General features: G+C 47.5%; 1 protein-coding gene across 4 annotated transcripts in view; it reads right to left on the bottom strand.

The window, feature by feature from the left end:
- TNIK (TRAF2 and NCK interacting kinase) overlaps positions 1-22701 on the bottom strand; it is a 149927-nt gene extending 127226 nt beyond the window's left edge. For 3 of the 4 annotated variants that reach the window (XM_059855777.1, XM_059855778.1, XM_059855776.1), the window contains exon 1: positions 22440-22700. In XM_059855777.1, the coding sequence (XP_059711760.1) occupies positions 22440-22496 (57 nt within the window). In that variant the 5' untranslated portion in view covers positions 22497-22700. Of the gene's footprint in view, positions 1-22439 lie in introns of all 4 variants that reach the window. The other variant, XM_059855775.1, reaches the window with a different exon arrangement.
- Positions 22702-22975: the final 274 nt, after the last annotated feature.

Raw genomic sequence — 22975 nt, 5'->3', positions numbered from 1 at the left:
CTGCTAGTGAGCAGAACACAAGTTAGCCATCTTTAAATACCACTATGCAGGTGTCCATAAACACGAGAAATATTTATACACAGCCTGTACACCAAATCTGCTTGTTTTTCCTTGAAGGAGACTCATTTTTCTCCCTTCTAGCCCACACAAAAGGGATGTAACAGGAAGGGTTACATGAGGAGACAGTGGAAAGATGCTCAGGAGAGGGGAACCCAGGGGCACACCAATTAAAACACGATTGCTGTGGATGCACAGGAGGGGAAATCAGAGATTGGAGCCTCTGTAATCACTGTGCACTTAGTCCTCCAATTCTAGCAGCTAATGACAACTTCCAGCCAAAAATCATGGAGCTACCCAGTCATTAAGCAAATGTTACAACCCCAGAGAAGGAAAAAGCACTGTGTAACCAGAGGCAGCACAGTTCCGGGTCAGTAACAGAGGAGCATCCCCAGGCACCAATCAGCTAAAGCAGCTCTGTGGCATCAGAAGAGTTTTTTTAAACTCCACCAAGGTATAAAGCCTGTGCACTAATGCTCCCAAGCATCAGGATATTATGAGCCTTTGCCTTACATCTCCATAATAAAACAGCCTCAACAGGAGATCCCACAAAAAACAAAGCAGGCTTACAAAGCCATTTACTCATCACCCTCAACATGAGACCCAGGGAGCTCTGTCTGTGTGCAGGTGCCTCTGCCTAGACAAGTCCTAGGAGTTACAAAGAGAAATTTTGGCACTGGGAAGCACCAGAGGGTCATTCTTCCCAAAAAGCTGGGTCATAATGGCAATGCCATGTCATCCAGACAACCCAGGAAAGCCATAATCCCACCTGGCATCACACAGCTTGGCACGGCAGCACTGTCAACCCAAGTGGTTGTCTTGAGGTAACAGTTGCCTGGAGAAAGTTGAGTTTTCCAACCCTACCAAACTCCAACCAGAAGTGAAAGATCATTGATTCAGAATGTGAGAAAGGTTTTGCAAGCAGTGCAGGAGAGACAGAAAAGCCTTTCAGCAGAAGAGCTCAATAGGCAAAACTGTCATCAGAGTAACATTCCTGACTATGCAAAGCATCACTGCAAGGAATGAGTACAAGGATGAAGCCTTTTGTTCTCACACTGTAGACCTGCCGAGATTTCATTTCCCCAAGGCCAAATGTTGGCTGGGCCATACTCTGTGAGGCCACCTCTCATGTTAGAAAGAAGCTTTAGAAACTCTGCAAACAGCCATAAATCTCCCAGGCATCAGGACCCCAGGGACCTCAAGCTCTACAAAGTCCCCTGCTATTCCTTCTGAAGGGGCATCAGCTCCCTCCTTTTGCAGCACTTTCTGCACTGGCTTCTACAGCAGGAGTTGAAGCACTTGTGCAGCGTGACAAAACAAGGTCTGGATCACCTTGGGGAAGTTACCCCAAATGACACGCAGTTCACAGAAAAATAGAGGGGTTTGAAGAGCACTTGAAGACACAGCTGCTTTTTAGTAATCAGCTGGCTGTCTCCATCTCCAAGGCACTTGTAGTTAACAGCCCTGTGAGTAATATGAAGATGGACTGCACAAGCCAGGAGAGGATTGTTAATATAGCTGCAGACAGCAGCTAACGAAGCAGGAAGGCAGAGGCCAAGGCAAGAAAATACTGACTGAGTCACTGGGAACTTTCTAAAAAAGATGCTGGGGACATGACTTTTTCAAGTTTCAGTCACACAGACACAGCCCCAAGGCTGCCCATTAATTAAAGCAGCGCAAAAAACCTCAAAAATCTGCATAGGTATTTCTGAGATAAAAGCCAAGCAATGAAGCAGAACCATGCTGGACTACTGGATGTTACTCAGCTCTCACAGGGATTGTTTAATCTCACGCCTTCTCCTGCTAGCTTTGGTACCTTCCCCTCGTTCGCCCACCCATCCAGAGACTCACAAAACAAGCTATCATCAATGCCATCTACCACTGCACCTCCTGCCTACTCAAGCAATACAAGCTGCTCTACTTGGAAGAGTAATAATGAACTCCCCAAGGGCTTTGTTTTCATTTTGGAGAAGCAGTTTGTCCTGCCTCACCCCCAAACACCCAGCTCCGTAACTTAAAAGAAGATGTTAGTCAAGAAACAGCAGTACTACACAGCGTAAGAAAAACTGCTCTCAAGGCTAAGTCATTAACAGAAGAAAAATTTCTCCCCTGGACACCTGAGAAGCCTGTTTACAAATCTATTCGAACCACTCCTCTGCAGCATCTCACCAGGAGAAGCTCTTCCAGGCCCTACTGAGAGCCACATCTGTGCTCTGTCCATTCCCCCTTTCTGAACCATAAATCCACTCTCCCAGGTCTCCAGCACTCTCCTCTCCAGCTTCTCACTGCAATAAAGCCCCAGCCACCATGTGAGCGTCTCTTTCCTTTCCAGAATGTTAAGACCTGCCAATAGTTGGCAGCAGCAAAATTAAATAAGAACTAATCACCACATTGGGCTTTTCAGTCAATAAAACTCTATTACTTCTTCAACTATTACCTGTTCAATTTAGGATCTAAGTGTGGATTTGTAGCCCCCAGCCAGTAAAGGAATAGCCAACACCAGTGCTTAGGGAAGAAAAATACAAAATGCCTTATGCACATAGACAGTTCATTCCCACTTGGTTCTGCAGAGACCAAGCCACTGAAGCTACAAAAAACTGAGTATTCCAGATTTCCTGCTCACAGACTCAAACTTGCACACACAAAATTAGAGTTCTTCTGACCTAGTTTCTCCTTTCTAGCACGTCAAAAGAAAAAGCAGCCATTCTGTACCCTCTCCACAAATATGAAATGTGGGAGCTCTAAGCCTGTAAGGAACACATATACTGACCTGGAAAAAAATGGTTTTCTCCAACCAAAATGATGCAGTTACAGCACTGCAAATGGTGGGTCCCATAGACCAAGATGTACTAGTGATACCAGGAGAGGACAACAATAACATATTTAAAATTAACCTTCCTCCAATGTTGCATGTCAGAGCAGTCCAGGCTAAGGAAAAGCCACCCACAAGCTACACATATACATTAATCAAAACAAGGGTCCAAGCCTCCTTCCCACTCCTTCAAAAGCATGGAGAGTTGTTGACACTCCTTCACAACACGGTGAGTTCATCTCTCCTGATGTCATTCAAGCAAAAGGCAGCAAGTTTTGACTTGAGGCTAATGAAGATGAACGTGTGGCCTCTGTGAGTCTCAGCGTGGTAAGAAAATGTTGAGATATTCAATAACCCTCAAGACAACACAATTATATTTATTCTTCATTTGAAGTTAGTCTCCCTCCAAAGCAGCCATTCCTCTCATCCTTCTAAAGCTCTACAGCACTTCCCACAGATCACAACGACAGACTCCAGGAATTGTTTGCAGCTGTATGACAAGCCCACCTTCCAGCTCACAGCCGACTGTTCATCCAGAAGAGCCAGAAGCCAATCACACCAGAAGCATCAGCAAAAGCACAACTGCTAAGTGAACCCCAAGGTTTTCAGTGCCTTGCTAGATGAATGCAGCCAGAGCGCCATCAACCCCTTCAACATATGTCTAATTCAAGCACACAACTTCAACAAGGCAATATATAAAAGGCTTGGCTGAGCTCAGTGTCTCTAAAAAGCTGCAGTGCCAATTATAAATCACATCTATAGCCCCCAGAAGATCTAAAGTCACTACCAGTATTGTACCACACTTCTTCAGATGCAGACATCAATTAGAGCACAGCAGCTGGACGCTCTCCTCACTGGAAGTCATTCATGTAGTTTCAGACCAATAAGATATTATTCCTAAGTGTTTAGATCTCACCCTTCTGAGAAAGAGAGTTTCAACCTTGGCCAGCAAATGTTTGCATCAAGCTGAAATCGTTACCTGCCACTAAACACTGTCAAAGGTTTATGGGCTCTTGGAGGAGTTGGTTTAATTACTTACCAAGGCAGCTGTTTTGGGAACTGCAGCCTCTTAACATCCCACTCCTGGAGATGCACTGTGCAAAGCACGGCTGCTGCCAAGCTCGTGCCAGGAGAAGGGAGCACCCTCTCACACACAGGCTAACATGCAGTCTCCAACAGCAGGCCACCCTTGGGGCTTCGTCTGTGTGTGTCTGCAGGGGTGACAAAAGCCAGTCTGCACTTTCCTGAGGCACTGCTGGAGCCCAGCTCCTGCAGCCCTCACAGGAGGCTGCTGGGATCACCCTCTGGGATCACCCTTGCCAAGAAATGACAGCCTTGCTCCCTCCTTGCAGTGAGAGGTATGGCCAGAGGGATGGCTTAAAACAGGAGAATGTCTCACTCCCAGATGCATTTTGGAACAAGAAAAGAAAAGCACCTTTTGCTTTTTTAAACTAGGATGGTTTTGCACCTCTTATGTCTATTTTTCAGTTATGGTTGTGGGCTGAGCTGACCAGAAGTCTTGTCAGGGATGAAAGGGCTGTAGCATCAACAAGCCATGGACCACAGCCTTCAACAGCAGGGATCTGTGCAACAACCAACACACAGCCAGGCATGTAGGCATGCATTCCAGAAATCCCTGAATCCCAGATTAAAGCAGCTGCCATAACTTTTCAACATTTTCTCATCCCTACACACATTTCTGGAGAAACATCACCTCCCTGCTGGATTCAGTTGAGAGTTTCTCACATCAGCCCAGTTTTCACAGATCATCTGGAGATGGAGTTCTCTGCTGGTTTTGTGCTTTTCAAAGAGTTTACCCACAGCCTGCCACTTGTCATCAGCTCCTCACACTTGGCTCTACAAGGGCTGGCTAGCAAGAAAGGCAGGTAACTCTCCAGTGGCAGCAGTTTCAAGCAAGGACAATACGGGGAACAAATCACTTTAAATTATGGATCAGAACTCTGGAGGATGGACTGTAGAAAAATTACAAACTCCACAACTATACCAACAATATGCCAAAACCTTGTTTCATAAACTCAATTTTACATTTAATTGTCTTGACAAATCAGCAGAATTATTTAAAAGATTATCAAATATATACTAATTTGCATGTTTCAATTTAGAAATACATGTCTCACCCAAGAGTTAACAAGATGTGGGGAAGGGGAAATGAAGGCTTCTCACCTTTTTACCTACATTTCACAGGCTGTCTTCAGTAATGCCAGACCCAGCAGGAAGTCCAAAAGGTTGGTTATGACAGACACTCAAACTGGGTGGAAAACAACATCCCACAGCAAAAAGCAAGCTCCTGCCTGATCCATGTCAAAAAAAAAAAAAACAGCCTAAAATCAGGGTTGATCCACATTTGCTGAAGTGATTTGCAAGATTTGTTTTTTGCCAGGGTGTGAAGTATTTCCCATAGCAAATCTTCTATTTCTTGGTGGCTTCCTACATTGCAAAACACTCTCAGAAATTGAGGGAGATGCTTTTTAGTTCAAAGACCAATGCCCCTAACTACTAAACTTGGCAGGGGTACACAGATGATTTAGTTTAGTTCATTTGATATCTGCATTACAACAGCACTTTAGATGAGACAAGGTGAGGGACCATTCTCCCACACATCCCAGGAAGATGTGCAGGTTTTGCTTTGCAAATCATCTTGATGTCCCATAAATCCAACCACTACATTTTGCTTTATGGTACCCACTGTGCTCCCTGTCAAACTGGAGCCCTGTGACACCTCCCTGCCTTGGGAGCTCTCTGCTAGCTCTGGTCCCTGGAACCAGCTGTGACATTATCTGGCTTTTTGCAGAGCTCCACAATTTTTTATTAGTTCACACAAGCAGGCTGGAAACGTTAATATAAACACACACAGAGCAGCTAAGCAAGCCCTGTAAGACCACAGGGACCAGCCTCCTGAAGACCAGTACAGACAGGAAAGCAAAACAAGTGGGGAAGCCCATAATAATTAGAATTTCAACTAAAAAATCAGACCTATTCCTCCTGGAGGCAAAAGGTGCCAGCAACCACCAGCCACTCATCTCAGCCCTGCCCAGTCCTTCCCCATACTCAGGAATGGGGTCAGCTCTTCAGGCCCACCTCTTTCAACCCAAGAGAGACACTGCACATCCCCACGAGGATTTGGCCCACAGTCATACAATGTGAGATTAATCATGAGTGTTTAAGGATCTGAAAAGGGGATGAGAAACATTAGTAACTGCTTCTAAATTAATTGCCGTTATTGTTATTTGATTTGCTAAACTCTCTAGGGCTAGATTTTATTTTAGAAAACTATGAAGATATCAGATTAATCAACTTAAAATAAATGGTCTTGATTTATTTATTTCTGCTGTATCTACTCCTCTTTAAGCTTGGCAACTCACTGCATATTTTCCATCCTGTGAAAGAAAAAGAACAGGGGCTTTGCTTTATTATTATTATTTTAAAGGAACCTCTATGAAGCTTAGCAGTTCTATGAGTTTAAATCATGGCAAAACTATGTTGTGAGGGAGGACAAGTGCAAGGCTGGAGCTGGTTTCCACACTCTGCAGGCACCAGCTTTGCACTGGGAGCCCACCAGCAGAGTCACACCACACAGTCCAAGCAAATCAGATCTATTCCCCAATAATTCAGGCATCCAAGGAGTTGAAAGACACCCTACCAGGTTTCAACAGAGGCTGTCCCAATGTGAGGCACACTTCTTGCATAAAAGTCCTGCTAGCAAGGAAGAAGTTTAATCTTCTCTAGCCAGATTTCACTGTTCCTGAATCCTCTGGAAGTTGGGTCAGCATCCTTCCCCCCCCTCCTAATCCCCTGCCCTCAGCTTTAGCAATGCAGCAATGCCTCTGCCAGCAAACTAAAAAGAAAAGCCCTCAAATATATTATGCTGAAGAATATTAATCTTGTGTTCCACAGAATATTAAGTGGATTACATCTACAGCCTCCAAGGAGAAAAACGTTGATTCCCATGTATCTTGTGCTATTATTCACCCCCATTAATTCTTCCTGCCAGCCTAACATAAGTCATGACAATTTCCCATTAATTAGTGAAGAGCTCAACTGGCTCGACAGACCAAGCCATGAGAGCAAGAGTGGGACTTCTCCATGGCCACGAGGCAGAACAGGCCACTGTGGCACAGCTGCTGCACAGAAACACAGACAAGGTGAAGAACAAAACCAGCTTTGGGTTTTCTTGGATGACTTCCTGGTGGGATCACCCTTGAACATCTCTTTGTAAAGGTAACCGAATAGAAAAGCAAATTGCTGACATCATTTGAGACATGTCCTCGAACGAGGCACAGCATACACAGAGAGATGGATGTTTCTGGCCTCTAGGGAATTGGGGTGGGGGAAGAACTCAACAAAAGCTTGAGGTGCCTGTTCTCATACCCAGAAAGGAGCCCTGACCACAGGCTGAAGGGGAACACCACCATGCCTGGGTGCTCCCCACCCCTGGGACTGCGCCACCACCAGCACCCCTCTCAAACACCCTGCTCAGCCCTCTGCTCCCTCTAGAACCACTCAAACCACTGCAAAGTGCCACCAGCTGACTTTACTAGAGTTTTACACTTTCTTTGCAGAGGTGTTAATGACTCTAAAAAAGAACAAGACTGGGATAAGCAGCTTTAATACCACTTAAATGCTTACGATTAGGAGAAACAAGAGAGCCTGCAAGGGCCAGACACTCAGAGGGAGAGGACTGTAAATTACTCAGCACGGAGTAAGCAAGATCAAAGTCACTCCAAAAAGATGCAACCTACTGACAGTGATGCAAACTCAGCCCAAGCTTTACTGAATATTTCACAAGCAGGCTGATGAGTTTAAAAGGCCAGATGGGGTGTTCTGATGATGCTGCACAACGTAAGGAAAGGAAATCTCAGGACATATGTTTTGTTCTTAACATTATACACGACCAAGAACTCAGCTTCGGCTGATGCTTGGCGACATTCATACTTTCTATTGACATCTTGTTGGTCTGTGCAGGGAAGAGAAACACAACTCCTCAGCTGCAATTCCCGGGCTCCATCGTCTTTTTTACAGTTCCTAGAGTAATTTCAATTCTACACAATAAACAGCAGAACAGATAAGAAAAGCCTTATCGGGTGAAGCAGCTTACAGCTTCCCACATGGGCAAGACAGAGAGCTAATGGCTACAGAAGCAGATAAGGGTGCTCACAACCAGAAATCAAATCCACGTGTTTCAGCAACAACACACTGCCACAGAAAGCAAAATAAACAGTACAACAAACTCTGCCAGGCCACCCTAAATCCTCAGAGAGCATCACTTCATCCCTCCTTGCAGACCCAGCTGGCCCATCACTGTCTCTCCTGGTCTGAAGGGAGGGGAGATGCTGCAGTTTCACTGTAAGCCAAAAGCAGCATGTGCTCAGCTGAGCTCTGGTCCAACTTTACAGGCCACAGCAAGAAAGACAAAGTACTACAACACCAAGATGCTTTTGCAATCCTTTCCTTCTCTGAAGACCTGTGTTGAAAAGGAATATTCATTATGCAGGAAAACCACCTCAACCATCAGCTTTCCCAGACTGCAAGTGATGCAAAGCTAGGATGGACTTTTTGTTCAGGGCAACACCAAGTATGCAACTCCAATCCCTTTAGCACCCATCCCAAGGCTCAAACTCCAGTGACATTTCTCAACACTGCCAGAGACCCAGATTGTTCAGCAGTATCCAAACTCATGGTAAGCTGCTGGCAGCACAGCTGCACCCTGGGTTTCCCATATCACTTAGTCTAAACCAGAGACACAGAATGTGATCCTCACCACTGAGCCACTCCAACAGCTCAAACCTGTTGGGTATTATCTCTTCATCTGATTCATCTCCTGAAAATTGACGCCTGCAAGTTATTTCCCTTCCCTCATGTCCCAAACATCACTCTGTGTTGGCAAGTATACAAGAAAAGCATTTATCCAAAGGAATTTGCTCATCAAGACTTGCAGACACTAAAACCACAGGTTATCTAATCTTAGGAGAGCAGAGTTTAATGGCCACAACACGGGATGAGAGGCCAAAGGGCCTGACTTCTACTCTGAGCTCTGCTGGGGCTGCATGGCTCATAAGTGAATCTAAGGAAGATGTCTGACCACTCCTCGCCTTGATTTCCCTGCTATGAGATTCTCCTGGCATTCCTTTCCTCACAGGGGATCTTATCCATAAAGTCCCCATTAGCATGTGAAAAGAGTTACGGATCTCCAGATGTGTACATAAGGAAAAGTCTGGAGGAGTGGAGAAGCAGCACTGGCCAGAGAGCCTGGGGACACATCCCCTTCAGCACTCCACATCTGTGCTCAGAGAAACATTTGAACCCTTCCCCCCTACAGGGAAGGGAAAAAACAATAATTTCCTTTTTCTCGAGAAAGCTCAGAGGAAAGATTAAATTTTGCATCTCTTAAGGAAATCATTCAAGATTTTCCCAAGAATATCAAAAGACCCCATCACCTCTGAAGAGTCACCTGCAGAACCACCTCACAGGTAAACCCCCACAGAACAGGACAACCCTCCCTGTCCCACCCTCTCTCTGGATGCCACTGAGTGGCAGAACTGGACTGAGCAAGAGGAAAACTAGAGGTCTACTCTCAGTGTTCTGCAAAATCTGGAAGATGGGGAAAATCCAGACCTGGCACAGGTGAAACCAGAGCTGCACTGCCAGGGTCTCACAGCACGGCTCCTGCTGGGGGCCAGAAAGGGCTTCTTCTGTTTTTAAACAAACTCCCACTTGGAAAACAACTGAATATCAACAAGCAAGCCAGTATTTCAGCTCTTTTGGGAAGGAAATAGAGTTATCCCCATTGGACCTGCTCCCATCTTTCCCAGCTGTCTCAGTTAACCTTGAAGGCAGATCACACCAACCACAGCAGTGCCAGAACCAGCCAAGCACCAGCTGGAACTGCTTCAGTAGAGCAAGACCTCTGCCCCTAAGATTGGTCCATAAACCTCCTGCTTTCTCCCAGGTGGCAAAAGACAATGCAGTGAAGGACAGAAGATATGTCCACTCTGGTCTCAGAGAACAGACAGGTCTCAAAGGAGCAGCTGGTTCAAGAACTTGCAAGAAAAAACAAAAAAGGCTCAGCTCTTTTTAAGATGAAATTGTCCCATTGTTCCATAATTAATGGAAAGCAGAAGAGGTTTTATGGACTTGTTGAGAAACGAGGGTGAGCATTAGAAAGCACTTTTCAGTATTTCATGATCACAAGGTGAGCTGCTTGCATAATACTGACAAAGAACATGAATGCTGATATCACAAGGCAGTTATGAAACTTGGGCTTTAAATACTGAATAACAATAACTCAGTAATTAAGTCTTATAAGTAATTTTTTTCTCCTTTTTTTTTTTTCCTTAACTGCAAAGCAGATGCTGCAACCTTCAACTGAGGTATGACTGTCCTCTCTAGCAAGGCTTACACATGATGGATGTCCTCTGCTCCCACCACCTCACAGCACCCATCCCAGTCACATCCCCTTCTTCAGGCCTCCCACTCCTTCAGGAGAGGCTTCAAGATCACAGCAAGGAACATGCTGTGAACCTGTGAGGGGCAGGAGGATGAGGGAATAAACCTGAATAACTGCATTCTGCCAGTTAACTGCTAAACCCCCAACAAGCTCTTCAGTCTCCTCAGGATGTTTTTTTGACACAAGCACACATTCTTGTGAATTCCTCCAGTGTGACCAGGACACACAGTCTCCTGAACAAGACACACAATATAGAGCAGCAAAATGTCATGAAAATCAAGGGCAAATGAACACAGAAGACAGCCCCTCCCCCTAACACCACTTCTATTTTTAGGCAGCCATATTAGCTTGGAGCAGTTTTACTCGTTTCTGATAATGAGCAGAGCTTTTGCATCTTCTCTCGAGGACATTTCATCTGTGCAGGCACTTTGCTGTACACCAGCAGCACAGAAGAGGTCACATCAACAGGCAAAAACAAACCCAACATTTATTGTGAAAGGGCCTGGAGAAACCAACTTCAGCTGTGAACTTCTGCCCTTTCTCACTGGTCAACCACACTGCTCCATTTTTGGGGGGGTTATGGTTTGCCCACCTGCAAGGTGTGCCTCCAGTTCAATCACATGATAAACTTTTGCCTATTCAAGAGGCATGATCAGAGCTCCTGAGAGCTCCCACTGCAGCAGGAGCGCTAGGCTAAAGCAGGAACTGATAAAGAATCGGGTGATCATTATCAAACGAGCAAGACAAAATACAGATGTGTTCAAGATCTGGGTTCCACTGTGCTGGCAGCTTCTCTTCTGGAAGTCTCATTCCTCCATCCCTCAGAGAGAGCTATTCCTAAGGTACTACACACAATTTTCTGCAATCCAACCAACTTGTACATTCAAGGTCCTTTGGTCACCTTAGACTGCCTTGATAGGATTCCTCCTCATCCCCTCACACCTCAATCTTCCTCCACAGCCCTTCACCACCACCCTCCTGTCTCCTTGTGCCCGCACTGGTGCTGCCTAAGGCAGCAAGATCCTGTATAGACACCAGTCCTGTCTGGACTGCCAACAGGCAAAGTCCAGAGGGCAAGATATACCTTGGAACAGGTGGCAGAAGAGAGGTAAGGCAGCTTCTCACCTGGAAAATGAAAGCATGGCACAAGCAGCTCAGGGATCTCTGTTTTATCACTTGTGGAAGAAGGCAGGCAAAGCTTCACACATTTATCTCCATTTTTTCTTCTGAATTTTCAATAAGCTACTTGAAGTCTTCTATTTGCCCTTTGGATTATGGTCTTTCAAGAAGACCTTTTTCCATGCTTCTCTAGAATTATGAGATCTAGGGAAAAATATTCCCCTTTCAAGATAACTTCTGGTGTCAGCACTTCACAGAATTTCCTGACTACAGACAAAATCATGAGGCTTCTGTCAATTGAGAAACCCCTTCCTGAGCACAGGAGCTAGGCACTTCTTGGTGAGCTCCTGCCCTTAGCCGCACCTCCACAGCAGCCTCTCACTTCTTCTGTGGATTGTGAAATCTCATTTATTGAGGAAAAACTCTAGTTCAGTAAGAGGAAGCATCTAATACAGCTAGTAGATGATTAACAAGTGAGTGCTCAAGTCAATTGCTTCAGGAGTACTGTAAGTTCCTAAGGCCATAAAAAACTTCTTACACGTCAGAGGCGAGGAGTTCACGGGGAAGCTGTGCCTGGCCAAGCCCTCACAGCATGGGACCACAGGCTGCAGCTCTTCACCCTTCTCCCCCAGGCTCCTGGCTGCAGGTCTCTACATCAGTGGTACCCCAGGGACCTTCCCAAAGAGTATTGTATTGCTCCCTTCACATTCTCCCATCAGCCAGGATGCCTCTAAGACCTCCCTCCCATGCTCTGTAGAGGTTTCATGCCCTATGCACAGCTGAGCACCCATTAACCCACCTCCCTCCCTCCCACCCTCTGTCCCACCAGCAGGCATTTGCCCTCTGGCCAGCTGGGCCATCTGGCAGGAAGGAAAGTTATCAGGGTCCCCATCCTCGGGCAACAGCATGTCAAGGCAGCACTGGGGAGGAGAGCTACATGGTGTTTTGTGGCTCTTTTAAACCAAGGCCAAAGAAGAAGCAGCATTTCTGCTCAGGACCTTTGCCTTTTCATGCCAGAGTCACCCAGAGCCAAGTAAAGGTGCTTCAGTGCTCTTACATATCAGTTACTTCTAGGCAATAATATCCTGAACACCCATCCTGGCTTTTACAGAGCACAGCGAAGAAGTTACAGGGATTTGGCACTTTCTCCTTAACAGGCCATCATTAACAAGTGACTCATATTATATTGCAGTGTGAGTCATCTTGGCAGAGGTCACAAACGTAAGTGACAACTAGTCTTCAATTATTTCCTTCAAGCTGAATTAAAGGTGCATTGTTATGCTAATTTTGTATCTGCTCCATCCTATCTTTCCTTCAACTGTCTCCAGAGCAACCTGGGATTTCAGCTCATGGTCCAAACTACCTCTGGAAGAGTTCCTTCACCAGGGTGTTGTTACAGGTATTCACAAAAGAGGGAGATGCCAATGGAAAGTCTTCTGGATGGGCTTCCAGCCATGGCAATTAATAGTTAAAGCAGCTCTCCATCCATCCATCCCTGCTCCACAAGGACAACGAACTGCTGCTCCTGACATCTTCCTGCTCTGTTCATGCTTTATTATAGCAAATGCTCAAGGACCTGGGGCTTGCCCAGAGCTCAAACACAACCACTTTCAGGCTGCCACATCACATACCTGGCTCCAAGAGCAGGGACAAAGCTCGACAGGCAAAATCGCTTCAAACTATGCCCAGCATCATACGAATATTAAGAAATCATTACATGGCTGGTGTAAAAAGGGGCATTTTCAGCCATTTTCTGTCTTCTAGCCAGGCAGCCCCATATTTCAGCCTCTCCTCTTTAGAATGTGTCCATCACAGGACCCCAGCCAGGGGACCAGGAGCAGACAGCAGCCCTGCCAGGGCAGGGCACAGTCACTGAAGGACACTTGGCTCAGAGAACAGAGTTTTACCCGTTAGAAAACACAGCCATTACAAGCCTGGTCACCAGTGGAGCATTCTGTTTACATTTACAGCAGTCAAACACAGTCCCACTGGCTGTGAGGATCACTTTGGAGAGCATTTGTAAACTGCTCTCACTACTGGAATCCCATTTAGCTATTATAGCCTCTTCAGCCATACTAACACACCGATCCCCACAGAATAGCAATGGGAAGAGCAGAGTCATCACACTATTTACTGAAGCTAATCAATACATAAAGGCTGAAGATTTATTGCACTGAAGACAGCCTGTCTGCATCGCCAGAAAATGCATTTAAAGTCCTTTTCATTTTGTTGCTTTGGCCTCTGGTTCTTCTCCAGAAACATTTGCCTTGCACACCCATCTTTCTTTCCTCCCCAAATGGTGGCACCTGCAAACACGCAAGAAAAGCCCCTTCCCCAGACACCTACCATGAGTATTCAGTGGGAGCATCAAACACAAACCCCACAAGTTTAAGGGCACTGCACCTTCCTTTCCAGCCATTTTTCATGACTGTTTTGGCATCTCCCATCTGAGTGAATAGCCTGGAAAATTCTGGCCTGTTTTGAAGAAGGTCTATTTGCCAGGTACAGGGACACAAGCTGTGCTGTCCTGCTCCACTCAAGAGGGAACAGTTAGAGCCACGCTTATTTTTATTTAGATTTGTATACTTTATTTTAATACATATAAATAAAAGACCTTTGTAAGTGCCCTGCAAAGCCCAAAGCACATCTGACCTGCTGTGTTTTGGGGGTGACCACCCATGGTGCTTAGATACCACCAGAGATTCACAACTAGTGAGCCACGGCTGGGGAGGTGCACTGAGCTGCACCATCACATCTCATTCTCTGGTTTCATCTTGGCTCATGTTTTGGGGAGCAGTAGCCTGGTAGGCAACAGCCATGAGGCTTAGTGCTCCTGAAACACTGATGGTAATTAAACAGTCAACATCTGGCAAGTAGACACATTTGTTTTGGTCACTGTATCAGCTCTATGGCCCCAATGTAATAGAAGTATGGAATGGTTTGGGTTGGAAGGGACCCTTAAGCTCATCCTCCCCCATGGGCAGAGATCCACCCACTAGACCAGGGTGCTCCAAGCCCCATCCACACCCTGGCCTTGAACACTTCCATGCATGGATCATCTGTCATTTCTCTGGGCACTTGTCCCAGTGCCTCACTACCCTCTTAATACTGCTAAGAAAGACTGCAGTGAGGTAGGGAGGAGATCTGCTCTTTCCCTTTTGCCAGTTTATCTCAAAATCACACTAAGCTTTTATGCTTTTGCATGAAAGAAAAAGGAAGAGACAAATATATTCTGATGTACAGGGAGATTTCTATTGTTGCCTGGACATCAAACAGCACCCAATTAGTCCTGCAAGGATCTGACCCACAAATTATGAAAATAAATGCCTCTGAAGCTTTGATCTCTTGTATTTCTATAGCATGCTACAGCAGTTATTAGACACATTTTATTAGGCTCAAGCTGTGCGATCTTTTCCTCAGCAAAGGCTCTACCACCTCCAATGCATCCTAAAGTCACCATCCAGCAGATTAAGGGCATGATCCCAAACAGTCACTTCTGTCATGCACTAAACACATGACTCAGCTGGCAGTAGGCTTTTTCCTGCTGAGTTTCAAAATTAGGAGAAAAGGGAATTTTTAAAAGGAAGGGGAGGGGAAACTGTCAGCCCTACAAATTTTTTACTTTTCTTGTTAGTTTATAAAGGAATATGCATGCGAGGCAATATCCCTGGCTTTTAAAGAGCATTGCTTTTAGAACAATTTGCTGTTCTGAAAGCAACACTTTCTGCACCCTGAAATGCCACTGCTGGAGGGAACCAGCAAAAACTGTAACAAAAGGTTGTGTGCACTCTGAAGCTGAAAACCACACGTGCACTCAGGCAAGCAGAAGCACCCACCCTCGCTGCAGCAGGAGCGCTCAGAACCAAGAGGATGTTGAGCTTGCACTGCTCAGGCTTTGCTCAGAGGAGCAGCTCACTGCTCACAGCAGCACAAACCAGGCAGGGACAGTGTCTGCCATAGGGCTGGTTTCACCTGGGTGCATCCATAGGAAGGATGGGACCGTGTCACCTGCCCAGGTGACACCTCATTGACTGGCAGTGGATGGTGTTTGCACGAAGCCATGAATATCTGACAGGGCTCCTGTGGCAGAGCAGAGCTGGTTACCCACAGCAGAGCAAAGGGAACACCTTCTGCTGGCCAGGGCAACTCAGTTTCTGAGTGTGGGGACAGGACAGGCTGCTGGCTCCCCTCGGATGGAAGCAGGAGCTGGTATCCAACCTGGCCATTCCAGCACTGCCCGCCTGATTGCCATCGTTTATTACCAACACGCAACCTTGAACTTCTGGCAAGCACTGCAGCAAATGAACACAGAAAAGTGACATTCTGGATCAAAGGGAAAGGTTTTCTGATTGGCCACTACAAAATAAAAATCAAGCGTGCAGAGAGATAGAACTGAGTGCCAACTAAACTTCTTATCAGTGTTTTCAAACCTTGGTGGCTTTTCTTCTCCTTTCACTAACGAGCCATTGCAGGAGCTCCCCAGGGCTGGGGGATGTGCTGGGTATCCTCATCCCAGGGCAGAAAGGGGATGCTCAGCCCTTTGCAGGGCTCATCTAGAAACAGCCACGGAGGAGGAATGCAGGGAGAGGGGGAGTATCCATTTTCCAAGGACCATGTTCCTTGGCCAGAGCTCCTTTAGAAATCATAAACAATTTACATGGAAAACATCAAATCTCACTTACATAAATTATCTTCCTGAGCCCAGAGCAGACTGACCATCACTTTCAATGTGCAGTCACAGATCAAAGTGACAAAACAGGACAGGGGAAGGGGGTTGGGGAGAAAGAAATTAAAGCTACTGGCTTTCTGAGTGGGAAACACAACCTCTCACCCAGTGGAGCTACCAATGACTTAGGCTTGTGGGTTTTAACCTGCATCCTGCTTTAATGGCTGTGTGAAAGGTAGCAAAGAAGGCACCTGAGCATCAGCAAACAGAAACCTCCTGATGGAGGCTCTGCACCACAGAGCAGTCAGAGCCAAAAAGGCCATCAGCAGGGAGAAGGGATCAGCCAAAGTCCTGGGAGAGCAGATGCAGCTCTGCCCTTCACTCCATGAGGCTCCTGGTCTCTTCTGTAGCTGGCAGTAAGGGAAAACAACACGTGTTGCCCTGGCATCCCAGAGCAAGCAGCTGCCTTCAGGTGGTAGGTCCTGAACCCTCAACACCATCCTCCACAGCCCAAGGCACAGGAGTTTTTGCCAAAGCTGTTCCTCCACACCACGCACCCTTCTGCCTGCTGGTAGCTTTCCCTAGGGAAATCTAGCAGGATTCTACCCCTTTACAGATGAGGCATGAAGAAATGAGACAGGGATCAATACCCTGTCCTTGGTCTGCAGGTCAGAGTCACAGAAGTCCCACTGGTGTCTATAATTACCCTTGCAAAGGGTAAGGGTGCACTAGGAGGGGTCAGGTAAGGGGTTGCAGGGAGCAGCTCAGAGCCAAGCCCAGGAACTTTCGCCTGACCTGGCCTCACATGAATGATGATTTCCAAGGACACCTCTTCCACAGCTGGGTGATTCATCCAGGGGATTTACATACAGATCAGATGGAAACTCCTCCCTCACCCCATACAGACTGTACCACTACATCTACAAGCCTGGCATATAAAAACTACCTTCAGGTAGCAAGGTTAAAAACCTCCTCTAATTCCTTCTTGTCACAAGGATTAAAAACAGACCCTTTATTTTAAATATGCACACCAACCAAATGCTCTTTGTTGCTTCAAGGCTTGATTCAACAAAGTGCTTGCGCTCAAACTTCAGCCTGCTCAAGCATATATTTTGCCATAAATTCACTCCAAATTATTAATTTTTATGGCTGCCCAGCAAAAGAGCATTAGTGAGAACAGAGAACTCTCCATGCCTTCAAAAAGACCATACACTGCTGTGTTGTGGAAGAACTGCAAAGATGAGGAAGACCAGCGCTGAAGAGTAAGTGCAGAAGAGCAGCAGCTGGGCTGCACAACTCCAAAAGGCAGAGAGAAGAACACAATCAACCCCAGAGAAAGATCTGACAGAAGACAGATCCTTTTCCACTGTAACTTTTCATGAGCACAAGAACATGCACAGGTGCATAGAGGATACATTTGCACCAATGGCTCAAGGAATGGAGCTGGACATTGCCATCCCTTTGGGATGATTTAAATTAGAGGAAAGATTTAGATTAGATCTTAGGAATAAATTATTTTCTCAGAGAGTAGTAAGGCACTGCAACATAAAACCCAGAGAAGCTGTGGATGCCTCATCCCTGGAATTGTTCAAGGCTAGGCTGGAGAGTGCTTGGAGCAACCTGGTCTAAGGGAAGGCATCCCTGCCCATGGCAGGAGGTTTAGAACTAGATAAGCTCTGAGGTGCCTTCAAACCCAAACCATTCTATGATTCTGTGATTCAGAGATAAGTATTCTGCTGCAGCTTTATGGCTTAGAACTTAAAGGACTCCAAAATAGACAAAGCACATGGATACTGTCATGCTCCATAGCTTATATGTGCACTGAATGACACTGGAAGAGGAAATGGAATACTCCTGCGAGCGTCATTCCTCAGGAACTGTGAATATATATATTTATTTGTTGAACATCTGCCCCAAATTCTGCAGTTATTTGCAAAAATAATATTAAATTATTTTAATTTTAAATTAAATATTAATTTGCAAAGTTAGTTGCAAGTATGGCATTATCACGTAAAATACAGCAAAATAAGCTTTTCACATCTTTTTTTTTTTTTTTTAATCTCTAGAAGTCATCTCCAGTCAAGTTTGTTCCTCTTTCTGTTTAGGAAGGTGACCTTTACAAAAGCTGCCCAAATTCTGTTGAGCTACAGAAATTTTTTTAAAAGGTGCTGGAAGAAGAAACCTAAAATAATGCTGCCAGAGTAATGCTCCTGAGTGGTGGCTTGCACTGCTTATCCCACAATAGAGCTTCTTCTAAATCTTTAATGATGCTGAAATATGCCATAAACTGACAAAGTTCTAGAAACAGGACAATGCCAGAATGTTTGAGTTTTGTGGGTTTTTAACATGTCAGCTTTTATCTTCATTGACAGTGATCAACTAATGCAAACAAAGGGCCACTGAAACTTCACTTCTATACAAAGCAAGCTAAAGGAAGAGTAGTGACATTTTTGGGTTTCATCCAATTCTTCCCAGCAACAGCTAATACTCACCGGCTCCTTAAATTCTGTGCTGTCTCCTCTCCAAGCCTGAGCATTAAAGGCCAGGCTTTTCCAAAACAATAAACGATTTTAGGATACAGTTTCCAAAGAGTGCATGGTCAGCACTTCACTGAAGTAAACAACAAAAGCCTGGGCTTTGTTAATGAGTTCAAAACAAAAGCAACGTCCAGGTACACAAAGAAAACAATTGCTTCTTCCCCAAAAAGGCTCTTTTTAAACTCCCTGCCTTGCAGGAAACCCTCAGCCAAGCTGTACATCCCAGCTGAGCCTGGTGCCCTATGCCCAGGGCGAGCTCCTGCCTGCAAGACAAGGAGCAGCTGTGAGCAGAGGGGATTGCTGGCCCCAAGCCAGACCCAGCCCAGGGGTTATCAGCTCCCTGGGAAAGGTTTTTCCTCCCTGAGATCTTTTATAACCTCCCACACACCTTGCAAAGCAACTCAGATGAATCCAGCTGTGGCAGCTACTGCAGAAGAGTCCAGCACCACTGCTCAGTACATCAGCCAGAGGCCCAGCCCTGCAGATGGATGCAGCAGAGGAAAAGCTACTGACCTGAATATTTGAGAAGGATCAAGGCCACTGCCTTCAGCAAGAGATGACAGGCTCTTGCATTCGCTGAGAGGAAAAATAAAGGGGGGAAAAAACCACCAAACCCAGCCCCATCTTTCTGCTCTCTCCTATTGGGATCAGCTGTGCATTTCCCAGCACAGACCATGGCCCACTGCATCCCTTCTCACTCTTTTTCATTTTATTGCAAAAATCTGCTTCTCCAACATGCCTGTCAACATCCTGTGTGAATCCCCACGTTAATCATTATTCTGCTAATAACACTGCCAGGTCATCTGGCTATTAAACATGCTGAGTGGACTAGCAAAAAATATCCCCTTGCCCATACAAAAGAACATTATAATGTAGTTTATCTTATCCCCTTGTCAGTATAATATGCAGTGCTACTTGTTTGATGGCCTCATTGTTTTAAATTACAGTTTTCTGCAACATTAACAATCCTCATTACCAGCACCACCACTGGAAGATCTCTGGTTTGAGAATCCTTCCTATACTGGCACATTCAGTCCTCTGCATCCACAGGGGCACTCCTGGGTACCAGGGCAATGAGCACGGTGCCCAGTGATGGATACAAACATGTCACAGAGAAGGCAGGAGCCAACCCCAAGTGCACCAGGCCGTGCATTTTAATCAGAATTCAGTGCTTTGTTCCTGGCCCAGCCACCAGCACATCAAGCAGAAGCACTGCTGCAGTGGAGCCCGACTGTGTGGCCAAAATAAACTCTACAGTGTGGCAAAAATGGGAGCTCCTGCCACCTCCTATGTCACCTTCCAGCCCAGATCTATAAATCCAACCCCATAAGGCTGTGGGCAGTGGCACATTGAATTGAATGATGGTGTGCAGGGTTCTGCTTGTGCTCAGCCTTCAACAGCACCCTGCCAACCTGCAAATACACCTCCCTTCCCGGGGACAGCAGGAGGCAAGCCAAAGCAAAGGACCGGGCAAACTGGCAATCAGAGGTCCACCTTACACCCATTTGCCTGTGGCTCATAAGCCATGCCTCCTGGAACATTTCAGTGACTCAAACTCAGAGATAAGTGTCCTGAGCGCTTCCTTTCCCCGCTGCTGGGAACAAATGGCCAGATTTTTGAGTCACTACCTGCTCCCAGCATTTCACAGAGTCACCTCTCACCCCTTTAAACACACAAGCAGAACAAGAGCAACATCTCCTCCACCCAGGCTCATCTACAACCCCACTGCAATGTGACACCTCTTTTCTGATACATAAAAATTTTGCAAGGCTTGGGGAATTACTCCTCCCTGCCATGTTTTGTGCTCAGGCAGCAAATTTACTATCGATTTCTGATTCAGACCCCATGGAATGATTCACGCCTTGTGCCCTATCTGCTGAATTTACGACCTTTAACAATTATTCTAAGTGCTGGAGGAGCTTAGTTTAGAAGAAGATCTATTCCATGGCAAATTAAGCTCCTATTCTTGTCTTGCTTGCAAACCACCACATCTCATCCTTTACAGGAAAGTGCCACAGCAGGTCTCTCCCCCTGAGAGGGAGCAGAGGTCCGAGTGGCAGCAGCCCTGTGCTGGCAGTGGCCACTGCTGGGCTGAGAGCAGGGTTTTGCTGTCCCACCCCGGTCACAGTCGGGATTTTGGGTCCCCTTGTCTCCGGTTACCCTGAAATGCCAGCACTGCTCTGCTCACTGCCCATGGGGCTGTGTCTCAGGGGGAGGGGGGGAATATACATTTCCTCCTAAAGCGAAAACAAAACCCTGACTGTGGCTGGTGTGCATTGCTATTAAAAAGCCACAAACAGGAAAAAAAAAAAACCAAACCAAAAAACAACCTAAGCACGTGTGGATATGGTTTTAAAAAGAGATTATATCCTAGTTCAAATACACTTCCCAGCACAGATGTTAAACAAAAAATTAAAATAAAAAAAAAACAGAGGGCAGGGAAAAAGGAGAGGGCCCCCTTGCCCCCAAATTATACCGTTCTCCTGGATTAACTCCACCAGTTTCAGCAACCTTTCTTTCAAGACACTTTCCACCTCTAAGGGGAAACCAGCTCCAGGTCTGTTTTTAAGGCAGATGGTTCCCCCATTCCAATCTCATCTACACTGTGTATTGCTGAGCAATCATTTACACTATTAATCAACCAGAAACTCACCAGAAAGAAAGTAGGGCAAGTGAATAAAGATAGACTTCTCTTTTTTTTTTTCTTGCACTGAAGCAAATAATATTTCTAAAAATACACTTGTTCAAATCTTCAGCAGATTCTGCTTGATTTTATTTATTTGTCTATGCAGCGGGTTGTGTGGAGCAGCCTGGCTGCTGCCTCCCGCATAAATGCTGTTTCTCTCAATGACTCCCCATGCTTGTTTCCAACGAGCTGTTCTTACGGCCGGCAAGATGGGGAAAAGGAAGAAAGTTACAAGAGAAATGGACGAGGGGGGACATCAGGCCACAGCCCACGCCGAGGCTGACACGTCTGACGAGACTGACATTTCAAGGGTACATGCTGGGCTTCATTTTCCCGGGGGGTGAGGAGGAGGCAGCGCGCAGGGACACAGCGGGAGAGGGATGGAGAGAGGGATGGAGAGAGGGATGGAGAGAGGGATGGAGAGAGGCTGCGGGGCCGGGGCGGGGAAAGCGGGGTCTGGGGCGCAGCTCCGCGCCCCGGCGGTGCCCGGCACCGCGATCCCTGCGTGACCGCCTGCCCACGCGTACTGCCCGGGCGGGGATCGGAGCGCGGGGGTGTCCGGGTGGAACCGGCCCCGCTCCCCACCGCGGGGACCCGCCCGGCCGCCCGCACCCGCGTCCCCGCGGCGCTGCGCGGGTGCGCACACCCGGACACGCACACACCTGCGGGGCGGACACACTCACACACGCACAGACATACACACAGACACACACATGTGCGGATGCGCACACGCGCGGATACGCGCACACATGTGCGGATGCACACACGTGTGGATGCGCGCACACACGCGCGCGAGCGGCGGCGGGCGCGCACATGCACGCGCACACGGTTATCTTGCCCGCATTTACATACGTGCAGGCGCACATCACACACACACACACACACACATACATACATACATACATACACATACACATACACACACAGACACACACACACACACCGAGCCCTGCGGACCCCCAGCCCCATCTCCCCGCCACCGGGGGATGGATGGATAAATGGATGGATGCATAGGTGGATGGGTGGATGGATACATGGATGGATGGGAGGGGTGCCGTCCCGCATGCTTCCCCGCGATCCCCGGCCCTGCGCCTCACCCGCAGCGCCGAGAGGTCTATCTCGTCCAGGCTCCGCGCCGGGGAATCGCTCGCCATATTTCCGCCGCCGGCCAGGCGGCCCCGCCGCCACCGACCGGGCAGTGGCGGCCGCCGCGGCGCTGGCGCTATTTAACGCCTCTCCTCATGCGGGGCGCCGGGAAGGAGAAGCCGCCGCCGCCGCCCCTGTCCTTCCGCCCGCAGCGCGGCTGCCTAGGGGCGGCCAGGCAGGCAGGGCTCGCCGCGGGCTGCGCCGGGATGGCGGCGGCGGCGGCGCATCGCCGCGCCCGCCCCGCACCGCGCCCGCACGGCCCCGCGCCGCCCCTGTCTGTCACCGCGGGGGCGGCGCCCGACCCGCCGCCAGGGGGCGGCGCCGCGCGGGGGCGGGCAGAGCCCCCTCAGGGGCGGGCGGGGGCTGCGCCGGGACCCGCCGCGGTGGCGAGCGAGGGCACGGAGGGGGACTCTACGTGTGGGGGCAGCGGCACCCGCGGAGCGACCGGGCGTCGGGACCCTCCGGGGTGCGCAAACGGGCTCGTTCA

Source organism: Haemorhous mexicanus, chromosome 10 (assembly GCF_027477595.1).
Source record: "Haemorhous mexicanus isolate bHaeMex1 chromosome 10, bHaeMex1.pri, whole genome shotgun sequence".
NCBI classification, from domain to species: Eukaryota; Metazoa; Chordata; class Aves; order Passeriformes; family Fringillidae; genus Haemorhous; species Haemorhous mexicanus.
The sequence above is the reverse complement of the archived record's forward strand: the minus strand, read 5'-3'. Positions and strand labels throughout refer to the sequence as shown.